We start from the raw sequence: 18,206 nt of genomic DNA, 5'->3' as shown, positions 1-18,206 counted from the left end.
CCTTTTCTTCTCTTCTATAACTTTGGTTAAGCCTTCTTTTTGATAGAACCGTCTTCTCTACTTTCTTTAATCAGACTTGGTGGGGGTTTCTATCAACATAGGGAGTCCGTGTTTGTATATATTACAAAATGATCACAGCGATTAGTCTAGTTAACACCCGTCCCCATTCATAGTGACAAAAAGTGGTCTTCTTATGATAAGAACTTTTAAGATCTTTTATTTTTTAGCAACTTTCACATATGCAGTACAGTATTATTCACCATAGCCACTGTGCTGTACATCACTTCTCTAGGACTGACTTATTACCGAAAGTTTGTGCCTTTTGACCCCCTTCTGCCAGTTGGCTATTTTCAAAAATAAGCTTATGAGTTTTTAACCCTTCTGCTGCTTATGCTTTGTATTCCATTACTTTCAGATTCCATCGTTATTAATTTTTCCATTCAGAATTTGAGTTTATCTTGTTCATATTTTAACCTCCTGGGGTTTGTAACAATTTCCCGTGTTGTTTTGATAGTCATTCTTTATAATGAAAGCACTGAAGTATATTAATTTTCCTCTGACTACAGCTTTTGTCATATTCTGTAGATTCTATTACAAAGTGTTCTTTTATTTATTGCTTTTAAAACAGATTGGATTTTGTTGTTTGGAATTACATTTCTCAATTTTTAAGTTATAAAAAAGGTATTTCTAACATTATTAAATTATTATCAGAATTTGGCTCGAGCAAAATCTCTTTTATTTTATTTGTTGAGGCTTTCTTTATGTCCATTGCATATGATAGATTTCATGATATTAGAAAATATATTTATTTTCTGTTAAGGTAAGCTTGTTTCTGTATACATCTATTAAATTGAGTTTGTAGGTTGAACAATGCAATTTCTCTATGCCTTCAGTTATTTTTATTTCTATTTATCTGCTGACATAGAAAACGAGTATATTGATTTCTTCAAATATATATGTATTTATTTTATCAAGTTCCCATTGTTTTTCTAATAGTTTTCAGTTTTTGTACTCTTTGCTTCGCACCTCTCCAAGTGTTTTTTTTTTTTTACCATTAAATCATTTATTTAAACTTTATGACAGTCCTGGGAGGAGGGTAAGATCCTCCCAGAAGGAGGAGGGATGGGAAATAACTTGCCAAGTTTGCAGAGTTAGTACCGACTAGACACAGGATTCCAACCAGAGTGTTCTGTATTCAGAGGCTTGTCCTCAACCATCACCCTGCCTGTGACATCTTCGGCCTTCCCCTCCTGCAAATGGCTCCCTCGTTAACATGACTCATGTGGGTTCTCCATCCTTCTGGGATTCCCTTTCTGTAGCTACAGTCAGTGGCTCCCAGGGAAGCACCAGACTCAAGCCATGATCACCCTTTGCTGAGAGGTTTCTGGATTGTGACTGAGAACATGAGTCATTCATTGATCCCACACGATTTAAATGAACACCTACTAGGTGCCAGGTACTTAGTGCTGGGGGTCGAGCAGCAAATGAAACAGACAAAACCTACTCTCGTGGAGCTTGTGATCTAGCGGCATGAGACAGACATAAAACAACAACTATGATCAATGATACATATATGAAAGGTAACCAGACAATCAGGAAGGCTGTTAAGCGCCATGCATTTTTGTTGGGATGGTTATGCGAGATGGGAGTAGCTCAGGAGCTGAGAGGTATGAGGCTCTTGAGAGCAGCTTCAGAGCATGTGAAGTCTGGTGGACAACGGGGGGCGCAAGCCTGATGGCAGAGCAAGTGGGAGAGCCTTCTGGGAAGGGAACAAAAACATGGAGTAGATGCTAGAGAAGGAAGTGAGGCCAAGGGAGGACTGTTGGTGTTTGTTTTCAGTCAGAGAAATAGCAGTAAGTTTAGATCGTGGAGAGAACAATGATGCCAGAGGAGAGAGAGAGGACGAGTTGGTGTGGTCTCGTGGGCATGTGGAGGACGGGGCCTCAGGCAGGAGCCTAGGTGCTTTGTCCGCCAGAGCAGGGGAGTGGGGAGATGAAGTCGAGGGAGCTTTGGGCAACTCTCGTATGCCTGTGTCCTCCTTCCTGAGCCACCTAAGACTCAAGGTCATCCGGCAAGTGAGCAAGGAGAGGGGTGTGAGACACGCAGCCTAAGGAGCCAGAGGGCATCTGGAACAGCAGAAGGCCCACTTGTCAAGCAGCACTGAAGGTCCGCTTGAGGCCCGTGGTTGTAGAGGGAGGCTCTTTCCCTTTGTGGTGGCTGCAGGATGTGACACTCAGGAGCTGTGGCAGCTGTGTTTCTGATACAGGGAGGGCATTGGTCCGCCATGAGAGAGAATTACTCAAGCATTTGGAGAGAAGCAGAGGCAAGAGATGGAGGACTTGACTGGCGTGTTGGGGGTCTCTGGTTCCAGCTCTTCCTAAGGCCTATCTCTATTTTTGACCTTCCCTCAGAGAAATTGTTCAGTTTCACCACACGCCTTAGCAGACCAGATGGAGAAGTAGAAACCCAGATAGAGTGGCTTCAATCAGTGGGAGGTTCATTCTCAGCTTTGAAAAGAAGTCCAAGGGTAGGCCATAGATGGCTGCTCAGAAAGCATCAGGGACCTACACTGCTTCTTTCTGGCTCATCATCTCTAGCACTGGCTTCTATCCTCATGGACATAAGATGGCTGCTGGAGTTCCAGCTATCCTTCCTACATTCCAGGCAGAAGGGGCACTCATCACAACTGATTTAGCACCTCTTCCCAACGGATTTCTTGGAAGCTTCACAATGATGTCTACTGTTCTTTCTTCAATCACCCTCAACTGCAAGGAAAGCTGGGAGCCATTGCTTTGTTTGGGCACGTCATCACCCTAAATAAATCAAGATTCTTTATCAAGCAAGAAGGGAACACTGGATATTTGGTAGGCAACTAGCAGACACCAGCATATTCGATATGCTTCCAATAAACTGCTTTTCCCCTGAAGTCTTTTTGGAATGGATTCCTGAAATTTACAACCAAAAGATGCTCGAAAGCTACTGAAGAATCACAGTAGCTAAAAAATACAGGTTGAGATGGGGTGGAGAACAGAGTCTGTGAGCGAGACAGGAGAAGATGAGTTTGGCGGGGGACAAGGCTGAATCTACCAAGGCAAAGATAGAGGGGCGAGGTGGGAACCTCTGTAACACGGAGAACCTTTGAGAGGGCTGAGGGGCGAGTTAATAAAAAAAAGGGCTATTTGGACAAAAAACATTTGATTGAATGCAGCAGTTGCTCCCAATCCTTTTTTTCTTTCTTTCTTTCTTTCTTTTTTTTTTTTTTTTGTAAGTTGATATCTTTTTAACTTTTCTTTTTATGGACTTTTCTTCTGATCCATTCCTGACTGCCCATCATACTGGCCAACAGCTGAGTTTTTATTAACCAGGGTCTGAGTAAATCCAAGATTACAGAACAACTACTACCAATTAAGCAGCCTTTTTCATTTATCCATCTCGATGGCATGTGTGTATGCATTTGAAAAAAATAGATCTGCCATTATTTATTCACTGGAAAGATGATGCTTGGTGCTCAGAAGGAATCAGACACCTCTGAAAGTCATATTTTGTGAGAGAGTGTATGAGACTCTCCAGTGACATTTCCTCCAAGAGGTCCCCCGCCCAGCCTGTTTTAACTTGCCCTATTGTGTAGTGTCTAGCAGGTGGCTCCTTTTTGCTTCCGTCTGAGCACTCCTCTCTCTCTGGTGTTACTTGTGTGCATACTTACTTACTGGTCTCAGCCCTCATGCCCCCGCACTAGAACGGAAGCTCCATGAGGTCAAGGACCGGCTGTGTCTTATTCATGGTTACCTCCTTAGCAGGAGCACAGTCATGAACGTCGAGGAGGTTCTCAGTCAATATTTGGGGGCCATTATTTGTCAAAGTTTTGGACGCAGGGCTTGGCCTTGAGTAAATGCCTGTCATTGCTGTCCTCATTGTGGCCTGGGGACCCAGGGACCATACTGGGCACCACGGACACACACAATACGTATTTATTTTAAAGATAAAAAATGCCTGCCAAGATTATCTGCTAACTGGACCCGGAGTGGGTCCCTTCTTCAGGCATCACAGCGTCCGAGGGCAGTATAAAGGCGGTAAGGCCTCAAGGGTCCGCCGCTGGTACTGGGCAAGGTCACATGATCCGTGGCCAGCGTGGTGGTTCCTGATTCCCACCTGTCCTTTCTCTTCATCCTGTGTGTCCCCCTCTCCTCTGTCCCCCCCCCCAGCCCAACCCCCCTCCACAGGCTGCCCTTGCAAATGACTGGGGGTCCCTTCCGTGCAGGGCAGTTGCCAGCTCCCCTTAGGACTCCTGCTTTTCCTTGCTGCCTCCAGATCTTTTCTACAGGAAAGTATGCTGGCAGAGGAAAGTTATTTGCTACCTAGAGCTCCCTCTGCTGATCCACGGGGTGGACGAGTCCCTGGAACGGCAGCCTGTGTCAGAACATAGCTGGGTGTCTGGCAGGACAGGGCACCTACCTATGTCTGTGCTTGGATCGGAGGCTGTTTCCTTCTCTTGGGTGGAGTGGGGGGAGGCGGGGTACAGGTGATGCGTGTCTGTGGCCTCATGCGCTTGGCGGGGGGGAGTGCGGGGCTGGGTGTGTGTTTTCCCGCATCCTGGCTCCTCTGACCTCCACCTGCCCAGGAATCATGGTGCTTGCATGTGCTTGCCTGAGAGAACCAGAGGTTCCTAGCAATGCGACGGTATTCTCTGCGTGACCCTCCCACTGACACTGCGAATCAGGGAGCCCATGTTTCTGCCTTCTGTTTGATGCTGAAGTGAAACTGAGGGGGAGGTTTTACATTTTTTAAGAGCAAAGTCAGGGTCAAAACAGAGCCTGTGTAAAAACAGGCTCTAAGAAACTAAAAAGAAACAGATAGATTACGATGAAGGCAGGTTGAGATTAAAAAAACAACAACAACAATCCACATATTTGACTACATGTGACTGATTGGCTGAAGTTTATTTAAATTCAGAAGAAGGCATGTCAGGTTCTACCTCTCTGGTACCTTCTTGAGAGAAGGGGAGAGCCTTTCTCTGCAGACCAGCCTGCCGCCACAGCCAGGCCAACCTTCCATCAGTACTGACACTGGCCGGTGCCAACAGTTAGTATGAAATATATGGCACTTTGTTTCATACCGTACCCTGATCCCATGCCCCACGGCAGCCTTAGGATATAAACATTCTTTCTCTTCACCTTTTACAGATTGGAGAACTGAGGTTCAGTAATGTTAAGCAACTTGCCGAAAATCACACAACTAAAACGTTGCCAAGATGATGATGTGTTCTGCCAACTTGTAAGCTCCGATACACGAGCGGGTGTTCATTCTATGCCAGAGGTTTACTCCATGTCCTGCACCATGCAGAGTGCCAGAGGCAGAAAAGATCCTTGCTCTTGGGCATACTGGGAGTGTTTTATCAAATTGGAGGGCTAGATGTAATGCTGCTTCCTCCAGGCAGCCTTCCCTGACTACCTCTTTTTCCCCCTCTGATACCTTGGGGCGTGCATCGTTGACGCTGCCCTACTGTTATTGACGAAATGAACAATACCTTTAATGGCGTATTTACTGCATTCCAGTCTCTATAGAAAAACTCTTTACATGGTTTATCTCATTTAATCCTTATAAGAAATCTGGGAGGAAGGTCCTCTTATCATCCCCCCATTTTATAGATGAGGAAATCGAGGCATAAGGAACTTAACTGACGCAGAAAGCCTCAGATAAAAAGCAGCCGAGCTGGACATCTGTGTGATAGCTCCTTCAGGGTGAAGTCTGTTCTTCCCTGATTTCCCCCACTCCAGCTCCGAGCTTCGCCCTGGGCACACCCAAGAGCTCAGAACTCCTTGCTGACTGATCTTCTCTCCCCTCATTTGAAAGTAATGATCAAACAAGATTTGGGGGTGGGGATGTGGAGGGAATCCCACACATCAGTTGGAACTTCCTTAGAGCTCTGGCTTTCAGTTAATGTGAGAGTAGGAGCCGTATTTAAAAAGAAAAAATCCTTAGGGAATCTTCTTCATGTCTATTTTTCTCTTGCCCAGCATGGTTCCTGGCGCATAATAGGGTCCAATACATCTGTGTTGAATGACTGAATGAGCTTTAAAAATTCTAAAAGGACTTGCCGCTGTTGCTACAGCCGCTGCCGCTGGCGTACCCCGCCCTGTCTTCTGCATCAGACTCTGTGCGGATGCTTGAGGTGCTGTTGGTCTGTCTCAGGGCAGGAGGAATAATCTTGGCGACCCCAGGAGCTTGCCTTCTATCTCAGGTGATTTTTCATCTTGAAAACCTCACATAAGCTGTTTATGGCATCCATAACCTGCCCAGAGCTTTTAAACCTCTTTCTCTCATGGCTTTTTATGAGTTGAGATAAACAGACAACTCTCTCTCTCTCTCTCTCTGTCTCTCTCCAGGGACTTGGGGGCCTGGATCCTTAACCTTACTCTTTCAGCCAGTGGCCCCCAAGGGAGCTGAACCAGAGCATGGGCCCCAGAGGACCATGGTTAAACGTGTCATGTGCAGGAAGCAGATAACATCATGGTTGCTTAGAGGGAAAAAAAATGCAGCAGAGGCCTTGAAGCAAAAAAATGGGCTGGAGGGCGTGGATGCCGAGAGTCCCCAGGGCAGCCTCTGCTGGGATTGGGAGGCTCTGTTTAGACCCTGAGGAAGGGTTCTGGGGACACGACATGATGAGCTTGGGGACCATCTCATCCAGTCCATCATTTGGCCTTAAAAGAAACCAGAGTCCTTGGAGGGGAGCGCCTTGCCCAAGGTCATGTAGCATCAAAGTGTCCCCATGGACTAGATAATGGTGCCTGCCTCCCCTATACATGTTCTTTTCTTCCTATAAGACCCTGATCCCTATAGAACATCCAGGTGGTTACAGAAACACTGGCTGCTCCCCAGAGCCAATGGTGATACATGGAACCTTGGCTAGGCTTGCAGAGAGTAGAGATGGAAATAAAGGAATTCAAAGTAATAGTCCTGAGTTGCTGGATCAAACCTCACCTGATGTCTTTACTCTGAAATATTCAGTTATATGAACCGGTAAACTCTGTTTTTAAGACAGTTAGAATAGAAGTTTAGTTCCTTACAACCAATATATTTCCAAGTGATAAACAGATGCCAGAAAGCCAAAGAAGCCTCTGTTCTTCTGTTTCACTCATGGTTGGGTGGGCTGAGCCCAAAGGGACTGCCCCTATGCCTGTTCAGATATCTGACCAGACTGGAGATACCCTGAATGCTGAGTCTAGTCTGCAGTGTAGAATCCCCACTAGCTGGCAGTTTACACCCTCAGTTCAGGGAAGTGGGTTGGCTTGTGATGTGAGTCCAGAAAGCATTTTCTAGGTGGCCTCTACCACCTAGCGCTCTGTGCACATCTCTAAAGTGACACTGACCTCATGCTCTTCAGTGCCCAACATCTGCATCTGGATCTCCCTTTTGATCCCAAACTTGTTGAAGGGGTGACAGAGCCTTACTCACCTTTGGGTCCCTGCACGTGGCCCCAGTGTGACACAAGTTTGATGTGTGTGGATTCTTGATGAGTGGGTGAAACCATCTCTTTCCCCTCTCTGCCTCCTTCTCTGCTAGATCCTGTTTATTCCTCCACTTTCTTCTCTTTCAAAATGAGGATGAGGTTTAAAGGCATAGCAGACAAGATGCAAGCTCCACCCAACCCCCAGTCCCTGATTTACAAGCTGCGGGTTTGATCTGCTATTGTATTCTCCTATGCTAAGTCCTGTCTGGGACGCTACCTCCTCCCCCCAGCCCTCCACTGTCGGTGTGTTGCTGGGGGGGTTGGGTGAGAGGATGAGGGAGAGAGACTGGAAAGACTGAGTCAGAGTAGGCTGGGGATGAAACTTGAGTCCATTGGGATGGTCAGTCTGAACTCTCTTTGACAGAAAGGAAGCTCAAACCCAGGGAGGAGTCCTCCTGGCTCAAGGTCACTGGAACAGTCCAGCCCAGATGGGAGAGAACTCCACTTTTCAAGGCAAGACCCATTCCCCCAGGAGCTGAACCCTGTACGGAAGGGAAGGCAGGCTTTAGGTTGGATTGGAGGAAAGGCCTAGAGGACCGCTCAGGGACCAGACTTTGGACCTTGAAGCCACTAAGGTGGAGAAACTCCACGGAGCCCTCCTTACCAACCAAAGCACTTGCTTGCCAACTGGGTTTGGAGTCTCTTGGCTTGTTCGTCCTTAGGGACCAGAGAAATGACTCAGGGAAGCACTTAGGACATCGTTGGCTCTAGAGGGTGGGGTGTGACTCAGGAGTCACTCACAGAGACTCATTCATAGCCTCCTCCCTGCCTCTTCAAGCCAGGGATCCAGGGACCCGCTGCGTAAGACCCTGCGGTGGTTCCGACACTCCTGATAACGTTTCTTACGTCTCCACCTGCCCGGCAGTCTTTGTGCCCGTGGAATACACCTGGGCTGCAAACTCCAGGGCGGGGAGCCCGCTCCGCTCAGCTGCCTCGTGTTGGCTTCCCATACGGAAAGCAGGATCTCAGGACCCCCAGATCTTCCTGACCTCCCCTTGATTCTGAGCGCGCCCACCCTCACCCAGAGCTCCCCTGCTTTTCTGCCCTCGCCCCTTTTCTCCGTCGTGGAAACGGTTCCCCTCTCCCCCACCCCACTCCTACTCTTGCCATGGGGGGTGTGCGTCCTCTCCGCTCGCCCCCACCCCCTTCCTTTCCCTCCTCCTCTTTCCTCCCTCGCTCCGCCCCCAGGCCCCGCCCCTCGCCACCCCGGCCCGCGTTCCGCACCCCCCACTCTACCTCCCCGCAAGCCCCGGGCCAGCCACCACCCCCTCCCCCGGCGGAGGGCTGTGGGGAGGAGAGCCCCGCGGGCCAGGCCCCCGCCCGCCCTGCGCGCCCCCTCCCCGAGCGCGCGCGCCCCGCGGCCCCCTCCGCGGCCTCCTGCTCCCCGCCTCCCCGCCTCCCCGCCTTCCCCTCCTCCTGGTGACGTCCGGGTCCCTGCCCGTCTGAAAACTCCGCGCCGCGGCGGTGGAGGCGGCGGCGGCGGCGGCGGCGGCGGAGGAGGAGGAGCAGCGGCGAGCCGAGGCGGCGGCGGCGGCGGCGGCCCGAGCGCGAGCCCGAGCGGCAGCCGGCGGCCGCGGGAGCCGCGGGGAGCGCGGGGGCGGCCCGGAGCGCCCGGGGTCCCCGCGCCCCGCTCGCCCGCCGCGCTCCGAAGATGGTGGCGGCGCCGTGCGCCCGGAGGCTGGCCCGGCGCTCGCACTCGGCGCTGCTCGCGGCGCTCACGGTGCTGCTGCTGCAGACGCTGGTCGTGTGGAATTTCAGCAGCCTCGACTCCGGGGCCGGGGAGCGCCGCGGGGGCGCAGCGGCCGGCGGCGTGGAGCAACCGCCCCCGGCCCCGGCCCCGCGCCGGGAGCGCCGGGACCTGCCCGCCGGGCCGGCTGCAGCCCGAGGCGGCGGCGGCGGAGGACGGGGGGCCCCGGCGCGGGCGCGGGGAGGCGGCCCCGGAGAACCCCGGGCGCAGCAGCCGGCCAGCCGGGGGGCACTGCCCGCGCGGGCGCTGGTAAGATGCCCTTTCGGCTCGCGTCCCAGAGGGAGGGAGGGAGGGTGCGAAGGAGACAGCCCCGACCCCAAGCTGCCTCCCCCCTCAGCCCTTGAACCCCGGGCATCAGACTGGGACTCCCCAAGCCTGCCGGCTCCCCATCTCTTTCCCTGGAAGCCGGGGCGGGGTCCCTGCCGAGGCTCGGGGGGCCGTTTGGGCTGCCCCATCCCGAGTCTTTGGACTGCCCCCTTGGGGTCTGGGGAAGTTATCTCCAGAGGAGGCGCTTTGGGGGTTACCGGAGCCTGGCTGGGTTCCTGTTCCCCGTCACTCTTGCTGGGCGCCCCGACTTGCACTAGGCATGTGGGTGTTGGTGCCTCGCTCACTGTCTGAGTGCGTGGATCGTGCCCGGGATCCTCAGCCGCTGTTCATGGGTGGTGCTCACAGCATCTTTCTGGTTTTTGCTGAGCTGGGTGCAGACAACTCAGTGCCCGGCTTGCTTTCTTTTCCTGGTCTGAGACAGGGTCTAAGATCGGTGTCCCAAATCCCCAGCCGGCTCCCTGAATCAGGATTCAGGCTTGGGCGCCTGGTTTTACTTTAGATCTCCTGTCTGCCATGTCTGGCTGTCTGCGACTCCTGTCTCTACCTTCTCCGTCTCTAACCTTGTCCTCTCCTCGTGCCCTCCCTGACTTTCCTCACCAAGCTGTCCAGTGTCAGGGCACGGCCCCTTCTCCTAGATGGCTGTCTCTGGCTCTCTGTCTTGTGCGTAGCCGATTATTGTTACCAGCTGTGTGTCTGACCACATCATCACGACTTCGGCTCTTTCTGGGTTTTCTTTGCTTTCCTGGGGTGTGAACAGTCTGAGCTCTGAAACTGGTTTTTCCATAGACCTTTCGGAGCCACCTGGGTGTCCTCCTATTATGTCCCCAGCTTCTCTAGTGATGTCTTTTACACCTTCTCTGGGTTGCCTTGCTGAGCCCACTGAGCTAGGACACACAGGACAGGAGGTCAGAGTTCCCAACTCTGGGACAGGCTGTCTGCACCCTGTGGGTGTGCGTGTCTGTCTTCAGGAATAACAATGTGCAGTGTGTCTGTCTTTATCTTCCTTATGCCATTTGCCTACAGGGGTCCTCCTAGTCCCTGGGGGACGTCAGATGTCAGGGGTTAGTTTCAGAATCCTTTGCCACTGAATGCATGTCTGTGTCGTTTGTTGCTCTGGGAGCCCTCGCTGAAGATTACCTTCAGACACAGGGTGCTGCTTTCTGTTCTGTTAAACTTCTTTGGAATCAGTGGTGACCCTCTTTGCCAGAGTGCGGCTCTTTGTGCCCCAGGAGGTGACGTGATGGCATTTCACGTTGCTGGTTGTCTGCGTGGGTAGCAGGTGGACATGTTTCCCTTGTTTGTGGGGAGGGGAGTGGAGGGAGATTCCTGATGGAGAACCAGAACATTCCCAATGTCCTGTGGCCTTGTAGTTCCGGAGAAGGGTCCTCCGAGACACTGCCTTTGAACTCCTGGACTGAACTGTAATGTGTTTGGGCAGAAATGCGATTCGAGGTTGGTTCTGCATTTGGAGCCCTACTGGGAGGTGCCGTGCTGGGGGGTTTCAGGACGTACACTGCTGGCCCAGAGTGGGAAAATGTGGCTGAAGAAGGCGGCATGGGGCTTCCTATAACCTTTGCATCTGGGATTCAGACAGGCACCGGGAGGTGTATTTGGGTGCAAAGACCACCTGTTGAAATAAATGGCAAGAGGGAAGGAGGCCTGGATTTCTTCCTGGGTCCTTGACGTTTTGAATTCTCCATCCGTACGGTCTGTGTGCGCTCACTTCAGTACCCTATTCTCGCGCCTCCCAGCCTAGCTGCAGAGAGGTTTGCAGTTGGGAGGGTAGGTGGGAGCATGTCGTTTCCTTTTTTTATTCCTGTTGGCATACCCGTTCCGGCAGCAGAGTGGCACTGCTTTTTGAAACTCCGCTTTCATCTGTGGGTTTAACTACTGTCCCCCGTCCTGGGTCTCCCCAGGTTTCAATTTCTTCACCTTCGCTTATAGACATCGATTTTTAAAAATTTTTATTTATTTATTTTTTTGATTTCCCTCCCTTCTCTGAGGGTGTCTGCCGTGCTGTTGTGAACTGTTCTGTCCCTTGGATTTGTATTTTATTTTATCTGCTTGTCTGTCTCCTCTTTTCCCTGCCCCATTTCTACCCCCATGCCCTGCTAGATCCTGAAATCACAGCGCAGACATGCTGGAGGGATCCGGGGGTCTGTCCTCCTCTAGCCGTGCCCACCCAGCCCCTGCCCTTCCACGGAGCTCAAGGAGACCAGAAGGGGGCAGGCTGTTCCCAAAGTCCAACAACACGCCGGAGTTTGGGCTGCCAGGCTGGGAGAGGACCAGACCTTTTCGAAAGCCACTCAGGCACTTGCAACACGTGGTCTGTCAGCAGCCCCTGCCGGAGCTGCTAGCACGATGCCTTGGAGGATAGATTCAGGAGTGGGACGTTAAATTAAAAAAAAAAAAGATCCCTGGGATTTTCCAGATGGCTCTCTCAAAGAGCCGGTGAGACACATGCTTGGGACATGATGCTTCATCTCTGTGCTGTCTTGAGGCTGGGGTGGGGTTGGGGTGAGGCAGGTGCAGTTCTTGCAGGCAAAGGGAGTCTGTGGCCCCATTGGTGCTGCTGGGGGTGCTGGTGGGTGTGTCCCAAAGAGTGTCCGACAGGCACTGTGTCCAGAGCGTTTTCTAAGCAAGACCTTGCTGCTTCCTTGTGCCCACCGTCCCAGAGTCTCTTCACTTGCTGCCTTTTTTGTCTGGGGAGCGGCGCCCCAGTAGAGGGACCTGATTGTATTTTTGGTGCATTTTAAAGAGCCAAGAAGAAACATGCAGTTTCTAAGCAGACAGAGTCAGACAGCACGAGGATAGTGACAAGATGGGCATATCTATCAAAGATTTGCAAGCTCCTGTTTCCCTCTCTGCCTCTTCCAAAGCTCTTAAATATTAGAATTATCGGGTGGCTTAGAGCGGAGTTGTGGCTGAGACACCGAGTCCTTCACTGGGTCTCCTGTAAGCTGTGGCTTTGACTGTCATCTCAGAATTCAAGAAACAGATGGGCTCCCTTCGAAAGGGAGGAAACACACTGGGGAGAGTGTCAAAAAGATCGCATTCTAGGTTCTGGAGGGATTGGGGACAAATGAAAGAGAGCCGTGTGTGTTCACATAACGGACGTTTATTTTCTTTCCCTTCGCCTCCTGTGATCCTCTCGGAGTCCCGTTTTTTCCTTGCGCCCTTAGATCATTTGCTATCCAGTAAGTTTCATTCAAGGAGGGAGATTCTTCATTGCCCTTCCATGCGCGTGCATCCTTAACGTCGGGTGGGGTTTCTGTATCGTCTGACCCCGTGGAACTGTTGAATTTTTTTGGCAGAAGTTCCTCATACTTCACATGACTCAGATAACTCAGGACTTTTTCAGACGTTGGCAGTGACTTTGAAAAATTAGTTCACTGTATCCAGATCACCTCTGGTTCTAATGGCCCGAGAGGTGTGGCTTCTCAGAGAGACCAGAGAGAACAGAGGGTATTTTATTGATGGCTGGATTTTCTTTTTTTTTCACACTCTCAGTGGGGTTTTATTTTGCTTGAGCAATACATTACACTTTGTATACAGAAATATGCATCATTGAACAATATTTATCTTACTGCAAATGTTGCCATCTGCTTAATCATATACTGGAAAATGCTAAATAGAACAGATAAATAAAAGTAGAAATTATGAGACACATAGGTGTGTATATGTAATTGTATATGTGCACTTGGCCTTCCTTCTATCTCGCCACACTCTAGATATTCTCTCTCGTTTAGCAATTCTTTTTCTTTTTAATCTTCTCCAAGTTTATGTGACGAAATACTTGGTGTTTTGCAAATAAGAAGCCAAGGCGTTAGTCCCTGTTTGCTGGGGATTGTCCAACTTTGATCCATGGTCTTAAGAGGAAGGGAAATTTGGTGTTTTGAACTGAGGCATCTGATATTGCACATGTGTGCACGTGTATGTGTGTGTGTGTGTTTCCCCAGAAAACAAAATATCCTTAAGAATATCTCTGTGGGGATGCCTGGGTGACTCAATCAGTCAAGCGTCTGCCTTCAGCTCAGATCATGGTCCCAGCATCCTGGGATGGAGCCCTTCATCAGGCTCCCTGCTCAGCGGGGGAGTCTGCTTCTCCTTCTTCCTCTGCCTGCCATTCTGCCTACTTTTTCTCTCTGTCAAATAAATACAACCTTAAAGAAAAAAAAAAAAAAAGAAGAATATCTCTGTAGCCAGGAGCTGCCCTCTCACGCAGACTGTGTATGATCCGTGGGGCCATAAATTTGTATGTAGAAAGACAAAAATCCATGGTGCCGCCATCATCAGACTGCACAGTGTGCGTGGTGTAATGGCTGACCTTCTCTCTGTCTCTTGGTGAACACTGCCCTGAGTCTTCTCCCTTAGGAGAATGCTCCCCGTTTTCTTTGCATTTCTCCCATTTCTGTGGACCCTGGTCCCCATCTATCAGTACCAAGAAGAAAAGATCTTGGGCAAAACTAAAAGTCAAACATAAACTTAACCCCAGCAAAACCCGAGCTCGAAGGAAAAGGCATGGGAGCAGGCGGAAAAAGTCCTGGGAAATGGGTGCCAGGCCCCAGTTCCCAGGAAAGAGACCATTAAGTGTCTTTGCGTCTGACACAGCTGGGTTCAAGTCGGGCCCTGCTCTTGGCCACCTCCGTGACCTTGGGCAAATCCTTCTGCTCTGCTCCTCTGACTATCCAAGCTACCGCCAAGGGTCATGTGAGGATGAGATGTATTAATACATGTGAACTGCTTGGGGCCTGGCACACGAACACGCTGCAGTGTGAGCTGTTGTTCTTACAAAGAAAATCTTAGTATGTTTGAAAGTAAGCAGTTTTTTGCAATTATTCATTTTCCCATGGAAAGTCGGCTTTGAGTGAAAGCCAAGGCAGGAGAGTGAATCCAACACCCGGGAGTGAGCTCGCCTTGGAGCAGGGTGGAGTGTGGTCGAGGGAGGAGCCCTGGTATTTACTGAGTGCCGGCTGTATGCCAAGCCTCCTTTAGATGTTTTGCACACATTATCTTATTAAGATGCTCCCGCACACACACACACGCAAAAGAAAACGAAACGAAACCCAACGAAAAACCTAGGACAGAAGGAGATTGCTCTCCAACTTACACAGAAGTTAAACTAAGGACGCCTGGCTAGAAATTGTGGGTCTTTTGAGTGCTGGTTGCGCGGCAGGAAAAATGAGGACTTGGCGGCTATTACCTTCACCGTCTCAGTGAATCTCCCCGACTGTATGGGCTTGGACTGTGGCTATCCCCCCTCTCACAGCTGCAGAAACAGGCTCAGAGAAGCAAAGCGGCTTGCTCCCCGAGAGTGCAGAGTCGGGGGCAGAGGGGAGAGTAGCAGAGTGGGGCAACAAACCGAGGTCCGCCTTAGTCCAGTGGACCCATGGGTTTCTGAGTGCCGTGTCTGCGCTGTTCTTTGAAAAACCCCAGATGCAGCCACGTGATTCCTGGAAGTCTTCATCCCACTTCGCTCAGTTCTGACTGCAGATTTCCAAAAATGTGCTGACCCTAGGAAAAGGAGCAGATAGGCCGCTTTTGTGCCGTCAGACCCCTAAATGATGACACAGGGAGTAACAGTAACAGTAATGAGTCTCCGTGTGGCAGCGATAACGCGCTGGGCACCATTTAAAGCCCCCCTTATGCATTAACCCCTTTATTTTTTCAGTGAATGTGTATTTTTGTCATCCCGGTTCTTACTATAACCAAGCCCCATCCCAGGTATTTTACAAGCGAGAACTCATTTAAACCTCACGCGATGGAGGAAACTGAGGCAGAGGGAGGAGCTTAAGCGACTTTCCCAGGGTTCACCTTATAAATGGCGGAGCCAGGATTTGAACCCAGACTATCCAGGCTCTTACCCGCTCTGCTCTCTGCAGAACTCATTTAAGGAGGCGCCTAGGTAGTTGATTCAGTCAGGAAGCCCAGTCCCGAGCACAGGATGTTATGGTCCTGAGCGGAAGGTATCACCTGATGGCGAAATGTGCAGCACACGTATGAGGGTTGAACTTGACCTGCTGTGCTGTTGGGAGGAAGGAGTTTTGAATTCAGCTCTCTCCAGCCAGGAGAGGAAGGAAGGAGAGTGCTCTGCAAGGCTCCTGGGCCAGTGGAAACGACCTTTCATTCATCCTCAGTGGGCTTCCTGCTTCTCCGCCAGCTCAGTTCAGCTGCTCTGTGGTTCTCTCTGGAGGAGCCCCTGAGGAGCCCGCCAAGAGCCCGGGGAAGGCAGGGATGTATCTAAGAACACGCAGGCTGATTGTCTCGTGGGCACTTCCTTCCGCCTGCAACAGAAACTACCCGTTTGCCTGCAGATACTCATCAGGTTGTGTCCCTGTGGTTAGGGTTGCCCCCTCCCCCACAGAAGCAGCATGTTGAAGAGAGGGTGGCAGGGAGAGGGGGGACGGTGTCACCTTAACCAGCGCCACACTGTTCTGAGCAGGGAACCTGGCCTTGTCAGTGTCAGGGCCTAGGCGTGCAGACCCCCAGCCAGGAGGGGAGGAGGAGGCACCGAAGGGTATTGCTTGAGTCTCTTCTGAAGGAGGATCTGCCCCTCCAGGGCCTCTGCAGACAGGGAAAAGAGTCTGTTCCATCTCTGGCCTGGTTTGTCCCAGCCCAGATGACGCTGGCTTATCTGGGTATCTAATCCAGGCTCATGTGTCTCTGGGTGCTAATGACTAGCATTTCTCCCAGCGAATCCTTTCCTGTAATCCTTGGCCCTGAGCAACATTGATTAAGCCCAAAGGAGTCAAGCTCACGGGGTGGAGAGCTGGCTACAGCTGTCCCGTACTCACGGGGTGCAGACATTGTAACCGTGATGCTAACCGAGGGGAGGGCGAGCAGGATTTCTCTGCGTTGGAAGTTTGCCTTCTACCAGATGCCGCGGGAGGGCATGATTTTAGGAATTCTTACAACTGTACGTTAAAGGTGATCTCTGTTTTACTGATGACAAATAATAAAAACTAAGGCAAGAAGTTGCATAAGTGTTGACCAGCTGAAAGTGGTCAGTTACAGGGATTGAGGGCTGGTGGTGACTCCCCAGACCGTGTTCCTAGTCTCTGCCCACTTCAGTAAGTCCCTTGTCCCGCCCTCCCTCCCCCCCAATCTGTTCATTCATAAGTGCACATGCGCGTACGTCCATCCGTCTGTCCATGCATCCATCCACCCATCCATGCGTCCGTCCGTATGTCCGTCCATCCATCTACCCATCCTCCGCTGCCCAGTGAGGGCGTGCCTGAGATGAGCAGTGAGCTGCCTGAGGATCGCAGGGGGAGCGGCAGGGGGAGCGGAGCCTGGAGGCCGGTCATGTGATGGGGCGGGGCAGGGTGGGGCAGGGTGGGGTGGAGGTGGGGCGGGGCCAGGGCTCTGACATCTGGAGTTCACCGCCCAGCTCCACCCTTCATACCTGTGTGACTCGGACGTGTTACTTCTCCTCTGAGGGACTCCGTTTTCTCGTCTGATCGTGGGTGCCAGAAAGGCACCAAGCTGGAAGGGCCTGGCGATGAGGCCCAGCTCTGGCCCACGATGGGGGCTCCTGTTTCCTTCCTGATGCAGCCTCATTATGACAGATGTTTGCAAGAGAGGCCCTCAGATTCATGGCCGGTGGGCGGGTTTGGTTTGGCCCACACAGTAGGTGCAAACGAAAAGGCACTGAACCTTCAGGATTAAGATATGCTGTGCCATGATGGGGATTATGGGCATGCCTCTAAAAAGTCACAAGATCTGACAGCTCTGGGCCCTCATTCTTGCTTTTCAACTGGCCCAGCGGGGGAGGGGCTGTCCCCGAGACCCTCCAGATTCATGAGCACACACCCCCCCCCCCCCCGCCCCAAACACACTCCTGGATCTTTTCTTTCCCCCGTGATACCTAACTGGCCCCTTTGGACTGCTGAATTTGCAGCCTCTGTTTGGACGATCTCTGTGTTCACTGTGATGAGCTAAAAATAAGTGTCTGTGGTCACCTTTCAATTATCCCCATGTGGTTTATTCACAGCACTTATTTACCGCGACTGCTTCTGCTTCCCCTGGGCACGGTGGAGGTTTCCTTCCCTCCCTCGCTGCTGCTGTGTACCCAGAAGGTGCAGATTCTCACAAGGAGCAGGCCCTTGTGAGGGCAGTGTCCTCAACAAAACAGACCCATGTGTTCTACGGTTTGGTTAATGGTTTCCCCTTTGGTGGGAACGCAGCGAACATGCTGTTTTGAATTGTCTGCCTCTGCACTTCATGGGCTCCCTCCAACCTCCAACTCCAGTAACACAGGTCAGGATGGAGAGAGTTGCCAGAGAGCTGGTCGCAGCAGGTGGAAGGGTGGAACATTCTGGAACACCATGGCTTGGCTTCCAGCACCGTTGGGGACACACACACCATCACTTTCATCTTTTTGTGCCCAATGGGTGAATATTTTCAAAAACTGTAATACTATATAGTTCTTTTAAGTATATTAGGGAAAATCTACAAATATGACTGTTCGGTCAGAACGAAAACTTGGGACTCTTATCGCTTAGCCTGTGCATAAAGTGGCATTTAAGGGAGACAAGTTGGTAAAACATAATGAGCATGCCTGAGTAATAGTACCAAGCCCTAATTCTAATCCGAATCCTGGCCTCGGTTTAGATGCTGAATGCC

The 18,206-nt window shown here is 51.1% G+C and overlaps 1 protein-coding gene across 1 annotated transcript in view; it reads left to right on the top strand.

Moving 5' to 3' along the window:
• Positions 1–9,048: 9,048 nt before the first annotated feature.
• The window catches only part of XYLT1 (xylosyltransferase 1), a 292,830-nt gene continuing 283,672 nt past the window's right edge, over positions 9,049–18,206 (top strand). The window contains exon 1 of the mRNA XM_032327697.1: positions 9,049–9,503. Within this exon, the coding sequence (XP_032183588.1) occupies positions 9,159–9,503 (345 nt within the window). The 5' untranslated portion in view covers positions 9,049–9,158. The remainder of the gene's footprint in view (positions 9,504–18,206) is intronic.

The sequence above is a fragment of the Mustela erminea genome, chromosome 20 (genome assembly GCF_009829155.1).
Source record: "Mustela erminea isolate mMusErm1 chromosome 20, mMusErm1.Pri, whole genome shotgun sequence".
Taxonomy (NCBI): Eukaryota; Metazoa; Chordata; class Mammalia; order Carnivora; family Mustelidae; genus Mustela; species Mustela erminea.
Note: the sequence above shows the minus strand (reverse complement) of the source record. Positions and strands in the feature narration are given on the sequence as shown.